Raw genomic sequence first — 22,558 nt, 5'->3', positions numbered from 1 at the left:
CCCTATTGACCCCAAGTTGTTGCACCCCAAAGTAGTTAGGGCATTGAACAAAGGGTGCACGTCAATTGCCCAATGACCTACCAAGACTATAAAGACGGTGATTATCTTACCAAGGGAGCCTAAGCAATCATTCCAAAGAAGCCAAGGTATTGGATGAAAGGTGCTTATCGGCCGTCCAATGGCCTACAAGGACTTGCAAAGGTGGATGGGACCACATTGGACTTTGCTTACGTTTAAAAAAATAAACAAAGACTATTGATTGTTTTTTAATTGATTTAGCTTTAAGTGAGAGTTTTCAATTAGGTTTCGTCCTATTGAGTAATGCATGCACCTTTGGGGAGAATAAAGGGATGATCAAACGCAAGGCCTTAACAAAAAAACACGCTATTCCACCACCACTAGATATTGATGACAAGGAAAATGTGTAGGGAGAAGCTATGGGAAGTATGTGGATAAGCAAAGTTAAGCAAGCAAAGTTCAAACAATAAAGCGAGTCAATTTGCCTTAGGTAGACTACCATATGAGTTACCGCGAACATGGTGGATCCAAAGTTAACCACTGTAAAATATTGAAAAGGGATAAATGCATATAGATACATGTTTATAAGAACAAAATGCGAATGCATAGGGTTATGCAAGAAGCAATGCAAATCACCATGCTCATGCAAAATGCTATGCAACAATGCCACTTGGACAGTGCCCTTGCAAGGGAATTGTTCACTTGCCCTTGCGCTTCTCATAGTCATTTAGAGGATATGGATAATGATACAATGTACAAATAATAAATGTCTATGAAGCAATAAGTAAACCAACATCTTGTCACCCTCAAGAGAAGGCCGTTTCCTCTCAATGTGGAAGGAAATGCCAAAGGGCCTTAAAAATTTATTGGATGAAGGCACAAAATCTAGGCTTATGGTGTCTACTTCAACTAGCTCCCTGGTGAAATGGAAGTGAACTCCAACATGTTGCGTTTGTGGTGTGATGATCGGATTACTAGCAATTGCTATAGCACTTTGGTTGTCATAGTAGACGATAGTCGAAGAGTGAGATGGACAATGAAACATTTCCAGTAAGCTCCTTAGATATATAGCCTCTGTGGTACCATTAAAGAGAATCCAATACTCTGCCTCGACTGTGGAAGTTGCCAACATCTCCTGTTTACGGCTTCACCACCAAGAAATGAGAGTTGTGCCTAAAGAAATTACGTAGCCTCCGTACAAAGGACGGATATCGAGATCTCTTGCCCAGTCAAAATTTGTGTAACCCTGTAAACACAAACCACAATCATAAGGATATATGCACCAAACATATCTTAAAACATGCAAATATGCAATCCAAGGTGACATTTTAGGTGCAATGAAATTTGCTGGCCTAGGCGTAGAGCATTTGTGCAATGAATTTAATGGAAAATGAATAAGAATGAAAAAATTAATCAATGCACAATGATACTCAATCACGAATGAAAAGCAGTGCATTAATGAGTCAGAGATCATAGCCTGTTTTCAGGCAGCAGCTGCACAGTCCAGCTGCACAGTCGGACTGTGCAGTCGGACTGCCACGTGGCAGTCCGACTGCCTGCAGCTGACGTTTTCAGCAGTCTGGCGATCATTCTCTGTCGCAGATTACAGATCGGTGCCGTGCAGATCTCTGTCTCTGTTCGCAGATTTCAGACAGCAGACAGTGCAGACTGCAGCAGACTTCGAGGTGGACAGCAGGTCGCATCGTCGAGGTGGAGACACGCAGTCCAGCGCACTGCGCCCGTGTATATCTTTGTATTCAGCATTCTTTATACAGCAGATCTTCAGTGTACACTGTCTCTTTCTCTCCCTTCTCTCTCTCTGCGTTCTCTCTCTCTCAGTCCTACGCTTCCGCACCGCTGCACTCTGACATGGTATCAGAGCAGTGTTTGAGGGCTGACTGAGCGCAGAATCAACCTGAAGAGGAGTTTCCATCGCGACACAAATTTGCGTTTTTTGCGTTTAAGGGCAGACAGGAGGGCTGCGCCTTGGAACAAGGCTGAAACGAGTGTGGGCGCACAGGAAAGGAGTACAGGTGGTGGATTTGCTGCTGTTTACTGCTGTTTGTCGCGGAGAAAGTTTGAGTTTTCAACCTAAAAGTGCAGGTTTTGCTTTTTCATCACCTCCGGCGGGTGAAGAAGCTTCGGGACGCAGAAGAGCCTTAGCAGGCTGAGTTTACCCAGTCAGAGGGGGCTGCTTTTGCGTTTGAGAAGGCATTGCAGGTGAAGATGTCTACAGAGATGGACTTGGAGTTCCAGGCGATTATGGACCGGAAGGTGCCTGTCCTACCGGCTCTTCCTACAGATCAGAAGCTCGACGGCGACAACTACCGCATTTGGCGCGTTATGATGTTGGCCATTCTGGAGTCCTATGATTTGGCGGAGTTGGTACAGGAAGATATTGACCGGCCTTTGGTAAGAGATGAGTCCAAACTCTCTTCCGATGCTCGTGCGGAGTTGGCTAGGGCCCAGTCTCATTGGGACAAACTGAATGCCAGGATTCGATCCTTTCTCTTTCTATCATGCACTACAGCCGTGATCGCTCACATCGAGCACTTGACGGTGGCTCGTGAGATATGGCTGGAGCTTGATCAAATGTACAATCGGATGACCCTGATGAAGAGGGTTTCTTTGGAGGTACAGATGCGGACCTTGTCCGTCAATAAGTCTTCTTCGCTAAGGGAACACATTAACAAGCTAAGGCAGCTACAGATGTAGGTTCAGAATGCGGGGAAGCCGATCTCCTCCGAAGACATGGCGATTACACTCTTGTCCCAGTTGCCGCCACGATTCGGTACATTTTACTCTGCCCTTATTGCTTCAGGGCGAGAGTCTACTCTTCGGTGGGAGGAGTTGGTTCCTATGGTCTTGGACCAAGAGGAACAGTTAAAGGGACAGAATGCTTCCAAGACGGAGGCGTTGACAGGTCACGCCTCTCAGAAGAAGGGGAAGGACCAAAAGAAGAAGAAGGGGGATAACAAGTCCAAGAAGGACAAGGAGAAGGACAAGGACAAAGACTCCACATGCCATATTTGTGGAAAGACTGGCCATTGGAAGAAGGATTGCCCTGACAAAGACTCGAAGGACACCAAGAAGAAGGAAACCAAGGATTCTGGAGCAGTGGCTGCACCCTCATCAGCTGCATTTCTACATCTAGTTGTCATTGAGGACGCTTCACCAAATGCTTCTGATGCTGCGATGGCGGCTTCCCAATCTCGAGAGTGGATTATTGATAGTGGTGCCTCACGGCACATGACTCCTTCATCAGATGGTGTTGCCCAGCTGCGACCTTCGCGTGGGCAGGTTCTCATTGGAGACAGCTCTTCAGTTTCTATTGCAGGTCGAGGTAAGATGCAGCTTATTCTGGATGGACGAGGTGGCACCCATACTTCAAAGGTTTTGCATGTACCAGGATTAGGGTACCATCTCCTTTCAGTCCATAAGATTTGCTCTCTTGGTCTTCTGGTGGAGTTTGACAGTTCTACAGTGCGAGTCCTTGATCGTGAATCGAGGAAGGTTCTATCATCTGGATATGAGGAGAACGGCATTTACAAACTGAAGTCTTCCACTGCCCTCTCTACTCTTCTTCTTACCTCACAGTCACAGTCTGAATTATGGCATGCTAGGTTTGGTCACCTGAACTATGACTATCTTCGGAAGGCGTCACGGGGACAGCTTGTTCGAGGGTTGCCGGATATAGTGGTGAGCCAGCAGCCATGTGTCTCCTGCATAAGGGGGAAGCAGTATAGGGATGCCATTCCCCACACCGCTTCGCAGCAGTCTACTTCACCGATGGAGTTAGTATCTACGGATCTATGTGGCCCTATGAGGAATGAGTCCCTGCGTGGGAGCTCGTACTTCATGCTGATCGTGGATGACTATAGCAGGATGACATGGGCCTACTTTTTGGCACTAAAATCAGAAGCTTTCTCGCACTTCAAGGATTGGCTTCTCTTTGAGGAGAACCGATCAGGCCGGAAGTTGAAGACCTTGCGATCCGACAAGGGAGGTGAATTTGTCTCTAATGAATTTGCTCGGTTTTGTGCAGATAGAGGAATTCACCAGGAGTTTGCCAATACGAATACTCCACAAGAAAATGGTATTCTCGAACGGAAGAACCGCAGTGTGATCGAGATGGCGCGCACCATGATGGAGCACCGACAGACCCCCCAGGTTCTGTGGGCCGAGGCTGTGGCTACTGCAGTCCACATCCTTAATCGATCTCCTACTTCGGCCGTGGAAGGGATGACTCCATTTGAGGCGTATTTTGGGTCGAAGCCAGATGTTTCTTACTTTCGGGTCTTTGGGTGTGATGCCTATGTTCACATTCCCAAAGCTCACCGTGACAAATTCGAAGCGGCTTCCCGCAAACAGGTATTTGTTGGCTACAGCTCCCAGTCCCAAGGCTACCGACTGTATGATCCCGTCAAGCGGGATGTATATACTAGCCGTGATGTGCGGTTTGTGGAGGTTCCGGCTTCTTCAACGGGTGAGGAGCATCCCGTTCTTGGAGATCCAGGGGAGAGTTTGGCTCCTTCTACAGTTCCACTGGAGCCTGTGCCGTTTGATTATGATTCTGTTTCTGACACAGAGTCTACTGCTCCACCGGATCCTTCTGAGGAGTTACCACCAGTGGACATTCCAGAGTCTTCTACTGATGGAGAACGATGAGGGGAGGTTCGGCCTCCTCGCTGGGCCCGTGACACACTCCGTGATTCAGGGATCGAGGGGGTTCCTGAGGAGTGGGGACCGCAGGATGGTCCGCGGCGGTCACGGAGGCACCAGGCGCATTCTTCGGAGCTTGTGTGCTCCAATTATTGTTTGATGTCCCGAGTTATGCAGGATCGAGAGCCCACCTCCGTGCAGGAGGCTTTAAAGTCCGCCCCATGGAAGAAAGCTATGGAAGCTGAGTTGGAGGCTATTGAGAGGAATGGCACTTGGTCACTTGTGCCACGCCCCCCGAAGAAAAAGGTGATTGGAGTCAAGTGGGTCTTCAAGACCAAATATCTCAGTGATGGTACTTTGGATAAGCACAAGGCTCGCCTTGTTGCTAAGGATTTTGCCCAGCGCCCAGGGATTGACTGTCATGACACCTTTGCCCCTACAGCTCGTATGGCAACCATTAGAGCTGTTCTTGCTTTGGCTGGCCATAGGAGATGGCCTGTTTATCAGCTGGATGTGAAGTCGGCCTTCCTGAATGGTGATTTGAAGGAGGAGATCTACGTTGAGCAGCCTCCTGGCTTTGGTTCTTCGGATGGGAAAGTCTACAGGTTGAAGAAGGCCCTGTATGGTCTCAAGCAGGCCCCGCGAGCTTGGAACGAGAAGATTGATTCGTTCCTCCAGACTCAGTTGGGATATCGGCGGTCCAAGGCCGATCCGCAGCTGTATGTTCACACTTCCGAGGATGGTTGTGTGCTGTTTGTATTATATGTTGATGATTTGATTGTCACAGGTGATGATGCACAGCAGGTCCAGGAGACAAAGTCAGCTTTACATCGGACGTTCGAGATGACGGATTTGGGGCTACTCCATTTCTTTTTAGGACATGAGATTTTTCAGTCTCAGAGGGGGATCTTTCTCTCCCAACAGAGATATGTCCAAGAGCTCTTGGTGTCTTTTGAGATGGAAGATTGTCGGGCCCTCTCTACTCCTATGGATCCGAACTGGAAGGCCTCTTCCCACTCAGCTTCTCCTTTGGCGGATGCTTCTCGCTATCGACAGTTGATAGGGTCTTTGATTTGGCTTCTCAACACCAGGGTTGATCTATGTTTTGCTGTTGGGCTCTTGGCAGGGTTCATGAGTGAACCTAAGACGGTGCATTGGCAGGCTGCTCAGAGGATACTTAGGTATCTGAGGGGGACGTCTGATTTGGGGATTCATTACCCCGCAGGGACAGATGGGTCAGATCTTGTACTTGCAGGTTGGAGCGACTCGGATTGGGCCGGTGACGTGGACCACAGGCGGTCTACAACAGGTTACTGTTTTACTTTGGGTGCAGGTGTTATTTCTTGGAGTAGCAAGAAGCAGCCCACGGTAGCCCTTTCGTCTACTGAGGCGGAGTATCGGGCCGCGTCTTCCACCACATGCGAGGTTGTGTGGCTTCGGAGACTGTTGGAGGAGCTTGGGTGCCCCCAGACTCGTCCTACATTGCTGCGATGTGACAATGAGAGTTGCATTGCCTTGGCAAGGAACCCTGTTTTTCATGCCCGGACGAAGCACATTGAGATCCAGTACCACTTCATCCGAGAAAAGCTTTTGGATGAGACCATCACTGTGGAGTATTGCAAGACGGAGGATAATCTTGCAGATTTGTTTACGAAGGCTCTTCCTCAGGCTCTACTTCGGCAACATTCCAAATCCCTCAGGCTTCTGCCCTGTCCAGGCTCTGAGAGGGGGTGTCAGAGATCATAGCCTGTTTTCAGGCAGCAGCTGCACAGTCCAGCTACACAGTCGGACTGTGCAGTCGGACTGCCTGCAGCCGATTTTTATCAGGCTGCGCCCTATTTTGGCGCCCCATTCCAGGCAGATTTTCGCCTATTTATTGCTGACGTTTTCAGCAGTCTGGCGATCATTCTCTGTCGCAGATTACAGACCGGTGCCGTGCAGATCTCTGTCTCTGTTCGCAGATTTCAAACAGCAGACAGTGCAGACTGCAGCAGACTTCGAGGTGGACAGCAGGTCGCATCGTCGAGGTGGAGACACGCAGTCCAGCGCACTGCGCCCGTGTATATCTTTGTATTCAGCATTCTTTATACAGCAGATCTTCAGTGTACACTGTCTCTTTCTCTCCCTTCTCTCTCTCTGCGTTCTCTCTCTCTCAGTCCTACGCTTCCGCACCGTTGCACTCTGACAACACAAACCACAATCATAAGGATATATGCACCAAACATATCTTAAAACATGCAAATATGCAATCCAATGTGACATTTTAGGTGCAATGAAATTTGCTGGCCTAGGCGTAGAGCATTTGTGCAATGAATTTAATGGAAAATGAATAAGAATGAAAAAATTAATCAATGCACAATGATACTCAATCACGAATGAAAAGCAGTGCATTAATGAGTGAGAGAGAGTACAATGCTCAAGGCGATCACACTGAATAATGCCACAATTATGTGCTAATGAGGCACAAATTGTCTTTTTATATTAAAAAATGAAACCCTGAAGGCTTAACTGTCATTGAAGACCCTAAAATAAACCCTAACCTTAGTGTCACTTAGTGCTTAGGACATTAGAAGCAACAACTGAAAGTAGCATGAAACATTCTGTTTGTTTAAATGCTTAGAGAGCCTGAATCATGGATCTGTCAATTTGTGGCAAATTGGATACCCAAGTAATAGTGAAGTAGACTAAGATTTGTCGTGGCAAAGGTTTGCTGTAAATCAGCCTTAAATGCTGCAATTTGACCAACATTGGTCCCAGTGACAAGCATATCATCAAGATAAAGCACAAGAATAGTAAAATTAGATCCGTAAATGTCGAATGTAAAGAGTAACCTCACTAGGGCTATTTTAAAATCCAAGATGCAATAGATGAGAATGTATGCAGATGTACCAAGCCCGTGGAGCTTGCTTTAAACCATACAAAGCCTTCTTGAGACACAAACTTTGTGCTCAAAGCAAGGGCAATAATACTCTTGATGGTAGTAATGCGAGAGGTAGGGACAAAAGTCTCCTCAAAGTTGATTCCTTGTTGTTGGGCATAGCCCTTGGTAACAAAGCAGGCTTTGTACCTGCCAATCGAACCATTTGACTTTCTTTTGATTTTATAAACCCATTTGGTGCCTATTGCACGCTTGCTGTGAGGCAAGTCACATAGTTCCCAAGTGTCATTTTGATGGATGGAATTAATCTCTGCCTTCATTGCTTCCACCCAATGATCATTTTAAATAGCATCTTTACAACATAGAGGTCATTCATTGTATATTGTAGCCACCAATGCACACGCAAGAAGATTATCTTGTTCTTTATGAGCGGAGGCTTGTGTGTGGGCAACCAAAGGAATCAACTACTTGATGTCCCAAAGAGTGTCTAGTAGCTAGCAAGGAACTCTTTTAGGCTGCTGAATTTCAGCCTGTGTGTGCTCCAAGTGATCATGAATGGGGGCTGCTCTTCAAGTAAGCTATCATGATGCTATTATGGCTGTAAATCAGGCTAAATAGATTGCTGTAATGCATCTGTAGGTGGTGGAAATGAAGGCTAAGAAGAAGAATCAGTTATGGAACCATTATGGAAAAGTGATAGTAGGTGGTCAAAGATGTCTGAAGCATCAATGGTAAGCTGTTTTTGACAGTCCAACAAGGGGTGAGAAGTATTTTCAGCAAAGATAACATCTGAGTTGACAATAACCTTGCTTATAGAGAGTTGATAAAGGCGGTACCCTTTACTTTCAGCACTATATCCAATAAATATGTAGGGAACAATCTTACACCATCCAGCTTATGGCTTTTCTAAGAAGGCACATGAGCATGGCGAATGAACATGGGAATCCTTAGGAAAGGAGAATCGATGCATCTTACCAAGTAAACAACCTTTACAAATGTGATTCGATGGTATGTGAATTTTTGGAAGATCTTTGACCATATGCTTTGATTGAAGCTTGATCAATGCTCAATAGTTAATGTGACCATGCCTCTAATGCCATAAATGTGTATCACAAAAAGATTCCTTTGTTAATAAGGCATTGTCAATAGGATGTTCAACAAGTTGTTGATCATAAGTATCAAGTCAATAGAGACCTTTAGCAAGGGTGCCTATCAAGACAATGAAAGAAGAAACTTGATCATCATATACTGCACATTGGGGGCCATAAAAAGTGATGTGAAGCCCTGAAGTTGCAATGGCTGAAATGGAAACAAGATTCTTCTTGATGTCAGGCACTTAGAGAACATCATGCAATGTCGAAGGAGTGCCCAAGGCAGAGACAACCTACACATGACCAATGCCTTTAACTGCATATAAAAAGCATTGTTAGTACACATGACTATACTCCCCTTAGGTGTCAGAGTGCAGCGATGCAGAAGCGTAGGACAAAGACTAAGAGAGAGTGAACACAGAGAGAAGAGAGAGAGAGAGAGAAAAGGAGACAGTGTAAACACAGAAAATCTGCGGTGTAGTATGTTGTATAAGAGTGCAGAAATACACAAGGGGGCAGAGGAAATATTTGCGTATGTCTCCGACTTGATGACCTCAATCTCCCTTAGTCCAAGCATAGTCTGTCTCAGCCAACAGATCTCAAGATCAAAATCTAAATAATGAATAATGAAGTGTGCCATAAAACCGGCTATAAATAGCCGAAAAACAGGAAATAATTGCAGCAGGTTGGCTGCATTAAATGCAGCCGACTGCAGTGAATGCTGTCCGATTGCAGCAACCTGTTCGACTGCAGGTGCTGATGTGGCACCTACTGAAGTGGCATTGATGTTCACACTGTCCAGGAGGAAATGACTGGCTAACGCCCCCTCTCAGATCGTGGACAGGTGAAAAGGCTGAGGGATCTGGAATGCCGCCGAAGAAGAGCCTGGGGAAGCGCCTTCGTAAACAAATCTACAAGATTATCCTCTGTCTTGCAGTACTTCACATCAATGGTCCCATCCAGAGGCTTCTCCCGAATGAAGTGATACTGGATCTCAATGTGCTTCGTCCGGGCATGGAATACTGGATTCCGTACCAAGGCAATGCACCTCTCATTGTCGCACCGCAGAAGAGTAGGGCGAGTCTGGGAGCAGCTGTTAAGAAGACTTCTAGGGTTTGCACTGAGGACAAATAGAGTGTACGACCACGATAGAAACACAAAGACACAGACACAGACACAGACACAGAGGGCAAAACTCAAACCCTAAACGCAAAACTCAAAACTCAAAAACTTAAACACAAATAGAAGAAGGGAGAGAGAAAACACAACTCTGAAGTAAATGAATGTTGTAAATGAATGTAAGAGTGTACAGTGTGCTCAAGGGTAGAGCAATGTCGGAGTGTGATGTCCACCGAAGACGGATCCCAAGTCTGTGACCACCAGTCGGAGTATAGAAGTGCTGAATAGAGAATGGCAGCAGGCTGGTCACCAAAACGCAGCAGTCTGGAGGTTGGAAACTGGTGAACACAGCAATGTACCACCGATCGGGGGCTGGAAACTATGCACAATCTGCTGTAAACAGCAGGCTGAAACAGTGTCTGAGAGTGTCAAGGCCTGCAATGCTGAAAATGTAGGCTGGTTGATCCTGGAGATGATGGGCAGCAGGTTGAACAGCAGTCTGGGATAGTCTGGAGCAGTCACTAGCAGTTGAGAGCTGTCGCCTACAGCAATGGACAAGCTGAAGATGATGTGGCTGCAGTCGATGATGGCTGGACAGCAGATGGAGGCGGGCTGCAGGCTGGAAACTGGATGCCAACAGCAGCAGAGGGTGTGTGGGCTGGTGTAACGTGCAAAACAAGGATGATTGCTGAATGGGGGCAGCCTGTCTATTTATAGATGTGGAAGGGTGTCCCAAAAATTAGGGTTTCCACTAAACTTTCTCGAATGGCTCCCCGTTTTAGGGTTTCCACTGAACTCTCTTGAACCGCTCCCCGTTTTAGGGTTTTACTCTAAAAGAGCATTTTTAGTGTGTTTTGGGGCTGTTTAAGAGGCTTATCAGCAACAAGTAATGCATATTTTAGCTCAATAGCAGCCAAGCTCCTCCAACAATCTCCGAAGCCACACAACCTCACATGTGGTGGAAGACGCAGCCCGATACTCCGCCTCAGTAAAAGAAAGGGCTACCGTGGGCTGCTTCTTGCTACTCCAAGAGATAACACCTACACCCAAGATAAAGCAGTAGCTTGCAGTAGACCGTCGGTGGTCCACATCGCCAGCCCAATCTAAGTCACTCCAACCTCCAAGAACGAGATCGGAAGCATCTGTACCTGCGGAATAAGAAATCCTTAAGTCAAAGATCCCCCTCAAATACCGAAGAATCCTCAGGGCAGCCGTTAATGCACCTGTTTGGGTTCCGTCATGAACCCTGCCAAAAGACCCACAGCAAAACAAAGATCAATACGAGTGTTGAGAAGCCAAATCAAGGATCCAATCAATTGACGGTAGCGTGAAGCATCCATCACGGGAGAATCTGAGTGTGAAGTGGCCTTCTGATTCGGATCCATAGGAGTAGTAATGGGCCGACAAGTCTCCATCTCAAAAGTCACCAAGAGCTCCTGAATGTACCCTTGCTGAGAGATGAAAATCCCCCTCTGAGATAAATCTCATGACCCAAGAAGAAATGAAGAAGCCCCAAATCCGTCATCTCGAATGCCTGATGTAAAGCTGTCTTGGTCTCTTGGACCTTTTGTGCATGATCCCATGTCAAAATCAAATCATCAACATATAACACGAACAACACACAACCAACCTCGGAAGTGTGCTCATAAAACTGCGGATCGGCCTTGGAGCACCGATATCCCAACTTCGACTAAAGAAACGAGTCAATCTTCTCATTCTATGCACGCGGAGCCTGCTTGAGGCCATACAAGGTCTTCTTCAACCTGTAAACTTTCCCATCCGAGGATCCAAAGCCAGGAGGCTGCTCAACATAGATCTCCTCCTGCAACTTACCATTCAGAAAGGCCGACTTCACATCCAACTGATAAGCAGGCCATCTCCTATAGCCAGCCAAGGCAAGAACAGCTCGAATAGTCGCCATACGAGCAGTGGGGGCAAAAATATCATGGAACTCAATGCTTGGGCGCTGAGCAAAACCTTTAGCAACAAGGCAAGCCTTGTGCTTATCCAAAGAACCATCGCTAAGGTACTTGGTCTTGAAGACCCACTTGACACCAATCACCTTCTTGTGAGAGGGACAAGGCACAAGAGACCAAGTGCCATTCCTCTCAATAGCCTCCAACTTGGCTTCCATGGCCTTCCGCCAATGATCAGACTGCGAAGCCTCCTTCACTGAAGTGGGCTCTCGATCCTGCATAACACGGGTCAGTAAACAATAGTTGGAGCAAACAAGCTCGGAAGAATGTGCATGGTTCCTCCATGACCTCCGTGGTCCATCCTGCGGTTCCCACTCCTCAGGGACCCCCTCAATCCTTGAATCTCGGAGGGTGTCATAGGCCCAACGAGGAGGAGGACGAACCTCTCCCTGTCGCTCTCCATCTGTTGAAGACTCGGGAACCTCCACCGGCGGAAGCTCCTCGAGGGTGGCCAGTGGAAGAGAAGGCTCCGAATCCGAAGAAGAATCTCCATCAAGAGGCTTTGCCTCCAAAGAAACTGTCTCGGGATCCCAACTCTCCCCTGGATCTCCAAGGACGGGGTGCTCCTCACCCCCCTCTGTGGTCTCGGCTCGTGTAGACATCCCGCTTAATGGGATCAAACAAACGATAACCTTGGGATTGGGAGCTATAGCCAACAAAAACCTGTCGTCGGGAAGCCGCCTCGAACTTATCACGCTGCGTCTTCGGAATGTGCACATAAGCATCACACCCAAAGATCCTGAAATAAGAGACATCAGGCTTAGTCCCAAAGTAAGCCCCAAAAGGTGTCATCCTGTCAACAGCCAAAGTGGGAAATCGATTAAGGATGTGAACTGCAGTAGCCACTACCTCGGCCCACAGAAATTGAGGTGTCTATCGGTGCTCCATCATGGTGCGTGCCATTTCGATCACACTTCGCTTCTTCCGCTCCAAAATGCCATTCGCTTGGGAAGTGTTGGTGTTAGCAAACTCCTAGTGAATGCCCCTATCTGCCCAAAAACGAGCAAACTTATTAGACATAAATTCACCTCCCTTGTCTGAACGCAAGGTCTTCAGTCACCGGCTAGAACGGTTCTCCTAAAAAATAAGCCAATCCTTGAAATGAGAGAAAGCCTCCGACTTCAAAGTCAAGAAATAGGCCCAAGTCATCCTGCTGTAGTCATCTATGAGCAACATGAAGTACAAGCTCCCCTTCAGGGACTCAGTCCTCATCGGGCCACAAAGATCCATAGATACAAGCTCCATGGGTAAAATAGACCGCCTAGAAGCTTTGTTGGGAATCGCATCCCGATGTAATTTCCCACGAATGCAGGAGACACATGGCTGATGGCTCACCACTATGTCCAACAAGCCTCAGACAAAGGACCCTCGTGACGCCTTCCAAAGGTACTCGTAGTTCAAGTGGCCAAACCGACCATGCCATAGCTCTGACTGTGCCTGAGAAGTAAGAAGAAGAGAAGTAAGAGCTGAAGAAGACTTCAATTTGTAGACTCCATTCTCCTCATACCCTGCAGAGAGAGCCTTCCTCAATCCACGATCAAGGACTTGAACAATATCACTGTCAAACTCCACCAAGAGGCCAAGAGCACAAATCTTATGAACCGAAAGTAAATGATACCCCAATCCTAGCACATGCAACACCTCAAAGGTGTGGGTACCACCACGTCCATCTGGAATAAGCTACATCTCACCTCGCACAACAATAGACACAGAAGAGCTGTCTCCAATGAGAATTTGCCCACGCAAAGGTCGCAAATGGGCAACACCAATGGAAGGAGTCATGTGCCGTGAGGCACCACTGTCAACAATCCACTCTCGAGCCTAGGGAGCTGTCATCGCAGCATCAAAAGTTGTCGTTGTAGAGTCCTCAATGATTGCTAAGTGTAGAAAAGCAGCTGATGAGGGTGCGGCCACTGCTCCAAAGTCACATTCGTGTCCTTCTTCTTGGTATCCTTCTTGTCTTTGTCAGGGCAATCCTTCTCCCAGTGACCGGTCTTTCCACAAATATGGCAAGTTGATTCCTTCTCCTTGTCTTTCTTGGATTTGTTGTCCTCCTTCTTCTTCTTTTGGTCCTTCCCCTTCTTCTGAGAGGCTTGACCAACCAATGCCTCCAATTTGGAAGCATTCTGTCCCTTCAATTATTCCTCCTGGTCCAAGACCATAGGAACCAACTCTTCTCACCGAAGAGTCGACTCCCACCCTGAAGCAATAAGAGCAGAATAAAAAGTACCGAATTGTGGTGGCAACTGGAATAGTAAAGTGGCAATCCTTTTTCCAGTGACCGGTCTTTCCACAAATATGGCAAGTTGATTCCTTCTCCTTGTCCTCCTTGGATTTGTTGTCTTCCTTCTTCTTCTTTTGGTCCTTCTCCTTCTTCTGAGAGACTTGGCCAACCAATGCTTCCAATTTGGAAGCATTCTATTCCTTCAATTGTTCCTCCTGGTCCAAGGCTGGGATAGTAAAGTGGCAATCCTTCTTCCAGTGACCGGTCTTTCCACAAATATGGCAAGCTGATTCTTTCTCCTTATCCTTCTTGGATTTGTTATCCTCCTTCTTCTTCTTTTGGTCCTTCCCCTTCTTCTGAGAGGCTTGACCAACCAATGCCTCCAATTTGGAAGCATTCTGTCCCTTCAATTGTTCCTCCTGGTCCAAGACCATAGGAACCAACTCTTTCCACCGAAGAGTAGATTCCCACCCTGAAGCAATAAGAGCGGAATAAAAAGTACCGAATTGTGGCAGCAACTGGGATAGTAAAGTGATCGCCATGTCTTTGGAGGAAATAGGCTTCCCCGCATTTTGAACTTGCATCTAAAGCTGCCAAAGCTTGTTGATGTGTTCCCATAGCGAAGAAGACTTATTCACTGACAAAGTCCGCATCTGCACCTCCAAAGAAACCCTCTTCATTAGGGTCATCCGGTTGTACATCTGGTCGAGCTCCATCCATATCTCACGAGCCACCGTCAAGTACTCGATGTGAGCTATCATGTCTGTGGTGCAAGACAGAAAGAGAAAAGATCAAATCCTGGCATTCAGTTTATCCCAATGAGACTGGGCCTTGGTCAACTCCGCACGAGCATTGGAAGAGAGTTTGGACTCATCCCTCACCAAGGGTCACCAGTTCCGCCAAATCATAAGACTCTAAAATGGCCAACATCATCACCCGCCAGATGCGGTAATTGTCACCATCAAGCTTTTGATCCGTTGGAAGAGCCAGTAGGATAGGCACCTTCCTGTCCATGATCGCCTGGAACTCCAAATCAGTCTCTGTAGACATGTTAACCTGCAATACCTACATAAACGCAAAAGCAACCCCCTCTGACTGTGAAAACGCAGCCTTCTAGGACTGATTCCTCCGTTGCCCAAACCTTCTTCACGCGCTGGAGGCGATGAAAAGGTAAAATCTGCAATGGAAGGCCTTAAACGCACCCTTCCTCCCCTTCAAACAGCAATAACCTACAGCAAATTCACCGATTAGACTCCTTTCCCGCACGCCCACGCTAGCTTCAGTCTTGATCCGATGCGCAGCCCTCCCGCTCGCCCTCGAAACCTGGAAACACAGCCTTGTGTCACGATGAAATCTCCTCTTCAGATAGGTTCAGCCCTCAGTCAGTCCATCTCCACCGCTTTGATACCATGTCAGAGTGCAGCGATGCAAAAGCGTAGGACAAAGACTGAGAGAGAGTGAACACAGAGAGAAGAGAGAGAGAGAGAGAGAGAGAAAATGAGACAGTGTAAATGCAGAAAATCTGCGGTGTAGTATGCTATATAAGAGTGCAGAAATACACAAGGGGGTAGAGGAAATATATGCGTATGTCTCCGACTTGATGACCTCGATCTCCGTCAGCCCGAGCACAGTCTGTCTCAGCCAACAAATCTCAAGATCAAAATCTGAATAATAAATAATGAAGTGTGCCACAAAACCGGCTATAAATAGCCGAAAAATAGGAAATAATTGCAGCAGGTCGGTGCATTAAATGCAGCCGACTGCAGTAAATACTGTCTGATTGCAACAACCTGTCCGACTGCAGGTGCTGATGTGGCACCTGCTGACGTGGCACTGATGTCCGCACTGTCCAGGAAATGACTAGCTAACATTAGGTACATAAGAGAGAGATGAAAATAATGCTCAGCAAGAGGTGATGTGCTTAGATGCACTAGTGTCAAAATACCAAGTAGAAGCCGTATCAATGATAGAAAAACAAGCATCATGAATAGAAGGATTATACTGACACTAAATGAAAAAGGTATAATCCTTAAACTGAGAATAGTTTGCAGTCTCATGTATGAGAGTAAGACCAAACTCTTTCTTCTCCTGCAATTCGCTTATGACATTCACTAAGGTCATGCCTTGTCTTTCGGCAATAATTACACCTCTTAGGTTTATTGGGTGTACCCTTGGAAGGATTGAAAGAGGATGGACCAACATGGAAGGCTAGCTTCGATGGAAAAAGGGTGGATGTAGAAGGATGTCCAACATGAAATTTTGCTGTGTTTTGACCAGCAGCCTTGTTTTTTACCTTTAGTTTGGATTTTCCACTATGATGTGGAAAAGGTGTGTTCGGTCGTCGTGGTAGCATTGTGGTTGAGTCGGTTTTGTTCTTCTTGAAACAAAAGAGACACAAGCTGATCGAAACTACAGGTAACTTGGTTACCCATAGTTACCAACCACAAGGTGGTAGCAAAACCTTGATATGACTCTAGTAGGCCATTAAGAGTGATGGAAACAAGCTGATTATATGAAACCTCTTCATCAATATTTAATAATTGTTCAATAAGATATTTAATGCCAGTGAGATAGGCATCCATCTTAGCTTCTCCTTCTCTATGGATGTCTTCCAATTGCTTACGTAGGTAAGCAACACGTGCTTCGTTGTACACTTGATATAATGATGCAAGCTTTTGCCATGCATCCTTGGCTATCTTGCATGATTGTGAATGTGTGGAATAATGCCTCTCCTCATGGACAAAGCAATTAGGGCATACACTTGGGTGTCACAGCCATCCCATCAAAATTGGTCTTGAGTGGAAGTCATTGTCAAAGAAGAAGATGATTTGGGGTTGAGGTGAGAGGTGGTGCCAGTGGGTGCCATTGACAATATGCCATAGATTCTTCGTGACAAGAATATGTTGCATCATGTAAGCCTACATTGGGTAATTGGTGCCATCGAGCTTGTCCTTGGCGCCAAGCATGCCCAACAAATCATTATTACTGCTAGCCATGAGTGGAAATCAGTAGTAAAATAATATTTTTCAAGTGAAGAGAGAGAAAATAGATGCCTGAATAATAATAAGTTGCTAATAGAAGAGATGCTACCCACCTTAATGAAGTGGAATAATAGGAAGAATAATAATATTTTCTTGTTGTTTTCTTACTGAGGAAAGAAAAATATGCAGAAAATAATTATTTTCAGAAATAAAACATTACTTGATCAGGGTGGTAATCAGCAATATGCTGAAATCAGAGATTAGTGGCTGAAAGTGCTCCAATAATGCGAACAGCAGCAGAATTTGATGAAAATTTGCTCAATAATAGGCCAAAATAATAAAATTTATCTTGAATCTTGATGGAGATAGGCACGAACAGTCCTATAAAGGACATCTTCAATGCGTGGTAGCCAAAGGAGATGATTTGAAGCGAAAGCCCCAAATTTTCCTAGCCTAATGATGAAGCAACACGAAGACAATGTTAGGAGGGGTAGTTCGTATGTTGAAGAAGAGAAATTGAGCAAAAGCCCCAAAAGTTTCCTAAAAGTGGAAGAGAAATAAAAGAAATTGGATAAAATTATTACCCAATTATTGTCAAATGCTGTGTCTTAAGGTGACATGAGCCTTGATTTTGATGTATTTCAAAAAAGCCCCAAATTTTTTGGAGAAATTGGGATGAAATTGAGCTCAAACGTCAAAAAACTCGAATGTCAAAAAGCCCTAAATTTTATCAAGAGTTTGAAGAGAAATTTTATCATTTTTGTGAAAGTTTTACACAAAAGATGTCAGATGTCACGCCCATTGATGAATTGAACCTCAACGTTGATGATGATGAATGCCGAATTCTTGAAATGCCTCAAATTTGGGCAAAATGTAGTTAAATCAATGAAAAAACACCAAATTTGATGAAGACTATGCCTTATATTCCTCAATTCAGTGATGAATTTGGAGTAAAGGCCCCAAAATTTCCTTGAAATTGGAGACAAATTGGGTGATTTTTGTGGAAATTCCTAAATTTTCCCCAAACTATGCTAGATAATGACCAAGTGTGTAGAAACAAGGACCTGCTGGAAATAAAAGAATGAATAAACAATGTATTTGTTTAAAGTTTTGAAGCCTTTGAATTCGATGTAATATGTCAGCTCAATTGGAGGCAAGATGTCAATGTATCAATGATTTGGAGCGACTCATGAGATGTGCCGGCAAAGGTGATGCGTTGACGTGACGACTGACATGGGCAAGAGATTTAGCATGTTTGTTGGCTGGCGCACTACTGCTATTTGGCACTCACACTGACATGTAGAGCTGCGTGTTGGGACTGACTATTGCAGCCTTGTATCCTTCAGCCGTTGCATCAGATTGTTCCTTCCCTCACTTGCGTTCTTCAGTCTGCTTCCTCTCCGTGTTCACTTTCCTTTCTATTGTGCACTCTCACATTGTATGAGAGCCACACGTGGGAGCTGGAGTCTATGAAGAGGAGCATGCTGTCATCAGCCAGCTTGGTGCCATTTTGGAACTGCTGCAGCTCTGAGTTTCAGACCAAGGCAGCCTGTTCTCACCTTCTACATCCTGTGTTTTCAGCCTCAGGCCTTCTCTCCTTGCTGGGCAGTGTTGTCATAACCTGGCGGCTGCTGTTATCTACAGGACAGACCCATTTACTGCTTGGTTTCTGCAGGCAAGCCATCCTCTACATCAGGGTGGCAGTTTGCAGGTTAGACATGTGGATAGCTTTTCTATGTTTCTCTCTAGATTAGGCCTTTTTGACCTGGGCGACATCAGGTTTAGTCTGGGCGGCCTCTCTTTCAAGCCAAAAGCAGGGCAGATCTGCATTACTACAGGTACTCCAGTTCCGGGCACTCCTGATCCTTTACGAGCCCTTGGATTGGCTGTGTTTACAGGTGGATGACCTATTTTTTATCTGCAACTACTTGCATCTCTTTGGAGCTCCTGATGGAGTGAAGAATAGGAGTGTATTTTGGCCGTCTTTCACTCAAGTACTTTGTGAATTCCATCTCTGACATCCACTAAAGGTCTGGTGATTGAACAAGGATGAGAGGAAGGATGTGATGTCCTCCTCATGAGAGCACGATGCTGCCTAGGGCCTCCAATGAAGGAGAAGATCGAGAAAACACTATGGTTTTCCAGGAAAGAGGTGTCTCAACTATCTTGAATTGGTTATATATCACTCTATATCTTGTAGAAACCATGTGTTTTCCTCCTCGTTGAGAGCATGATGGTGCTTAGGGCCTCTAATGAATGAGAAGACTAAGAAGACATTATGGTTTCACAAGAAAGAGATGGTCTTAACGATTGTGAATCGGTTACTTATCACATGCATATCTTGTACAAATCGAGCCTTCATGATAAGCCCAAGATACTCTAATAGCAATTGGTGACTCTCATACATCTGAAAGGGAAAGAATAGAATCTAATGTTTTTATACATTCATCAGGTGGAGTCATCTTCTTTGATAGTCTCATCTTTTGAGCAGTCTTGGCTTATTGTCATTGGTGTATGGAGTCCTATGACCCCATGAGGTGCTTTGTTGCAGGATCTCCATCCATTTGAGGGTATTGTCACTACTGATGATATCTCTTCAGTGTGTGTTAGTGGTGTTGGCACCTTGCCTCTATTATTTGACTGTTTATGGCCTTGTTAGAGGCTCTACATGTTCCATCTTCTCTCTGTTTATGGCCGTACTAGAATCGAGACCTGTGTTGTCTTCACAAAGCCGACTGTCATTGGTGAGGATTCTCCTACTAGAGCCCCTCTAGTGACAAGTTGGTAGGAGACGCAGGGCTGTATTTGTTCCATTCCCCTTCCATTGTGCAGGGCCCTCTGAGGCAGATTTCTATAGTTGGGCTTGAGAAGGGATGTTGAGATACCAAAGTCATTAAGTTCATTCGTATTCTGGTTTCCATTTACAGTCCCAAAAAGGTTGGATTTGTATCATTTGTTAGTGTCTAGGCCCTACCTGAGAGAGTAAAGGCGTCACCATAGAGAGCTTAGTGACCCATGTGCCTATAAATAGGACATGGGCTTTCATTGCTTAACACTTCATGGTCATTCTTTAGTTAGTCTCCCTCTTCACCGATTGTTGATCACGTTCACCTCTCCAACATGTGGTGGATGTTTCCCATGGGAGTGGCTTGTGTGCTGCCTTCTGGAGCTGGCTTGTTGCTGCCTTGATCCAAGGGGCTGCTGCCCAAGCTGTTGCCTTGACAGATGAGCTGTCCAACTTGCATTTTCAGCCTGGTGACCTTGTTCTTCATCATTTCCACTACTGCATGCGTTTGCTGGTTTGACTCCTCCCTAGACTGGTACAACAGATTATCTTCATCATCATTATGTGTTTCTAGCTCCTATTACCACCCAAGCATCCAGGCAACAGTTCCTAGCCATGAGCCACTTTACAGAGGCTACGTTTGCAGCAAATTCAAGCCATCTACAGTAGTCACATGTTTGTAGCCACTAATGCAGGGAGATCTTCATTGACATTCGTGTTTTCTTCTTTAGTTGGCTGCATAGCAGTCATCTTGACAATAGCTATCATCCCGAAGAGATTTCAGCATATCCTTCATCTCTAACAGCTCTTGAGGATTGTATTTTACTCCCTCTACCATTGTCCTTCATCTTCTAATGTCTACTCCGACATTCCACTGCCTGAAGTAATGTGTTTCACTCCCTACATAGAGCAACTCTTTTCCTTGTCATTGACACCTCTGCCCAAAGGATTGTGTTTTGTCCACTTCACAATGCAACCCCTTCCAAGTGTTGCCGCCTGATCAACCAGACTGTGCGGGCATCTTCGAGCTCCACTACATTGTATCAGCATGATTCAGTGTCCATCATTCTTCATTCATCTTCTTCTTCAGTGTTTCCAAGTTCTTTGTCTTAGTGTTTGCCATACATTGTGTTTCTCTTTTGCAAACCCTACCATTTCTCAAGAGGATCAACATTGGTAACAAAAGCACCACTTACCATGTGGTGAGAATGGTTTTGTTGAGACCCTTTTCTTCCACTAACCCACACTCTACATTTCCTTCTATTCAAAGACCATGTAGATGGTATGTGGCAGACCATGAGTGGTGAAACATGACGTCTGGGAGAGATTCCTTAGGATGGTCTTCCCACTGGCCCCCTTTCCAAGCAAGCCTGTTTGCTGCTTTATGGCTTGAAGATGGATGTTGTACATTGTGAATGGTTGCTCAATGTCCCCTAGATATCAGATGACTTGCAAACTGCAGGAGAAAATGTGTGAACATACATGCACATGGAATGCCAACACTAAAATGTGAGCAGAACAGCACTAAAACTAGTCAATTTCATGAAGCTCTGAATACTAACAGCAGATGGCTGTTGAGATGATTGATGATGGTTGAGGCAAGGCTGGATGACCTACCTTCTTTTTTGCTTTTAATCCATCTCAGTGCAAGTATGAACTTAAAAACATTATAATTCATATGTAAACTTTAGCAGGGTGATTGTTTGGAAAGCAGATATCAAACCACTATGTGCTCTTAGCATATTGAGATGCAAGAAGAAATGATGGAGTAGATTCAGAAGATCAGAACACACTACTGTGTGTCTAACGATGGAATCTAGTCAAAGAACCTTCAACAAAAAGAGAGGCATGGGATCCCTCGTTTTGCTAACAAATTGAATGGAATTTTATTTTAAACACTTGGAGAAGTATGTCAGGGATGGTTGTCGGGGATGGAATCTAGTCAAAGAACCTTCAGCAAAAAGAGAGGCATGGGATCCCTCATTTTGCCAACAAATTGAATGGAATTTTCCTTTAAACATTTAGAGAAGTATGTCAGGGATGGTTAGCACTCTGGGCAGCCTAGCTCTGGTATGCTAGAGAATTCCTGACTTGCAGTACTATAACCTTTGAATGGAATTTTCTTTTAAACACTTAAGAGATGTCAGGGATGGTTGGCACTTTGGGCAGCCCAGCTCTGGTATGCTAAAGAATTCCTGACCTGCAGTACTATAACCTACTTGGGAGTGTCTGAAACATAATACTATAGTAGTCCAGCTAAATATGTAAAAAGGAAAGCTAAGTCAGAACCAGAAGAAAAGTACAAAATGTTTAGATCTCCTAAAGGAACAGAGTTCAAATTTCTTTTTAAAAGGCTCTCAAGAGTACCCTTTTTGGATGTGCTTGGGAATGGTTCTTCTGGCTTCTTGATCAACATTAACAGTATCTGTCAGTCAACTTTGTGTAAATCCTCGTTATGAACTCAACAAGAACAGAAACTTGAAAGGCACTGATTTTGGACATTCTTGGTACACAAAATTTTACTTAGTTAATTAACATTAACAAACTCTGACAGCTGATTGCACTTGACCATTTTTAAACTGTTGAAAAACAACGATTTTCTTGGTGTTGCAGGCTGTAAGTATCTTCATTGACCTTGATGAAACTGGAGGTCGCGCTAAGGAGTGGATCTATAGATAACATACTGCTTGGGTTTCAAAATTCAATATTGTCCAGTGATCCGGGAAATTTGTCCTGGATCCTGTAAAATATACGTCTAGAACACAATGAGCATTTGTAAATTATGTTTTCCCTTACCAATGTTTATTGTACATTTTTATCTTCA

At 45.3% G+C, this 22,558-nt stretch overlaps 1 protein-coding gene across 1 annotated transcript in view; it reads left to right on the top strand.

Annotated features, from left to right (window-relative positions):
- The window catches only part of LOC148011907 (uncharacterized), a 55,710-nt gene extending 33,152 nt beyond the window's left edge, over window positions 1–22,558 (top strand). Inside the window, exon 6 of the mRNA XM_087670882.1 lies at window positions 22,348–22,558. Within this exon, the coding sequence (XP_087527008.1) occupies window positions 22,348–22,413 (66 nt within the window). The 3' untranslated portion in view covers window positions 22,414–22,558. The remainder of the gene's footprint in view (window positions 1–22,347) is intronic.

This window comes from Lygodium microphyllum, chromosome 28 (assembly GCF_053477565.2).
Source record: "Lygodium microphyllum isolate KBCC chromosome 28, Lygodium_microphyllum_v1.1.10, whole genome shotgun sequence".
Taxonomy (NCBI): Eukaryota; Viridiplantae; Streptophyta; class Polypodiopsida; order Schizaeales; family Lygodiaceae; genus Lygodium; species Lygodium microphyllum.
The sequence above is the reverse complement of the archived record's forward strand: the minus strand, read 5'-3'. Positions and strand labels throughout refer to the sequence as shown.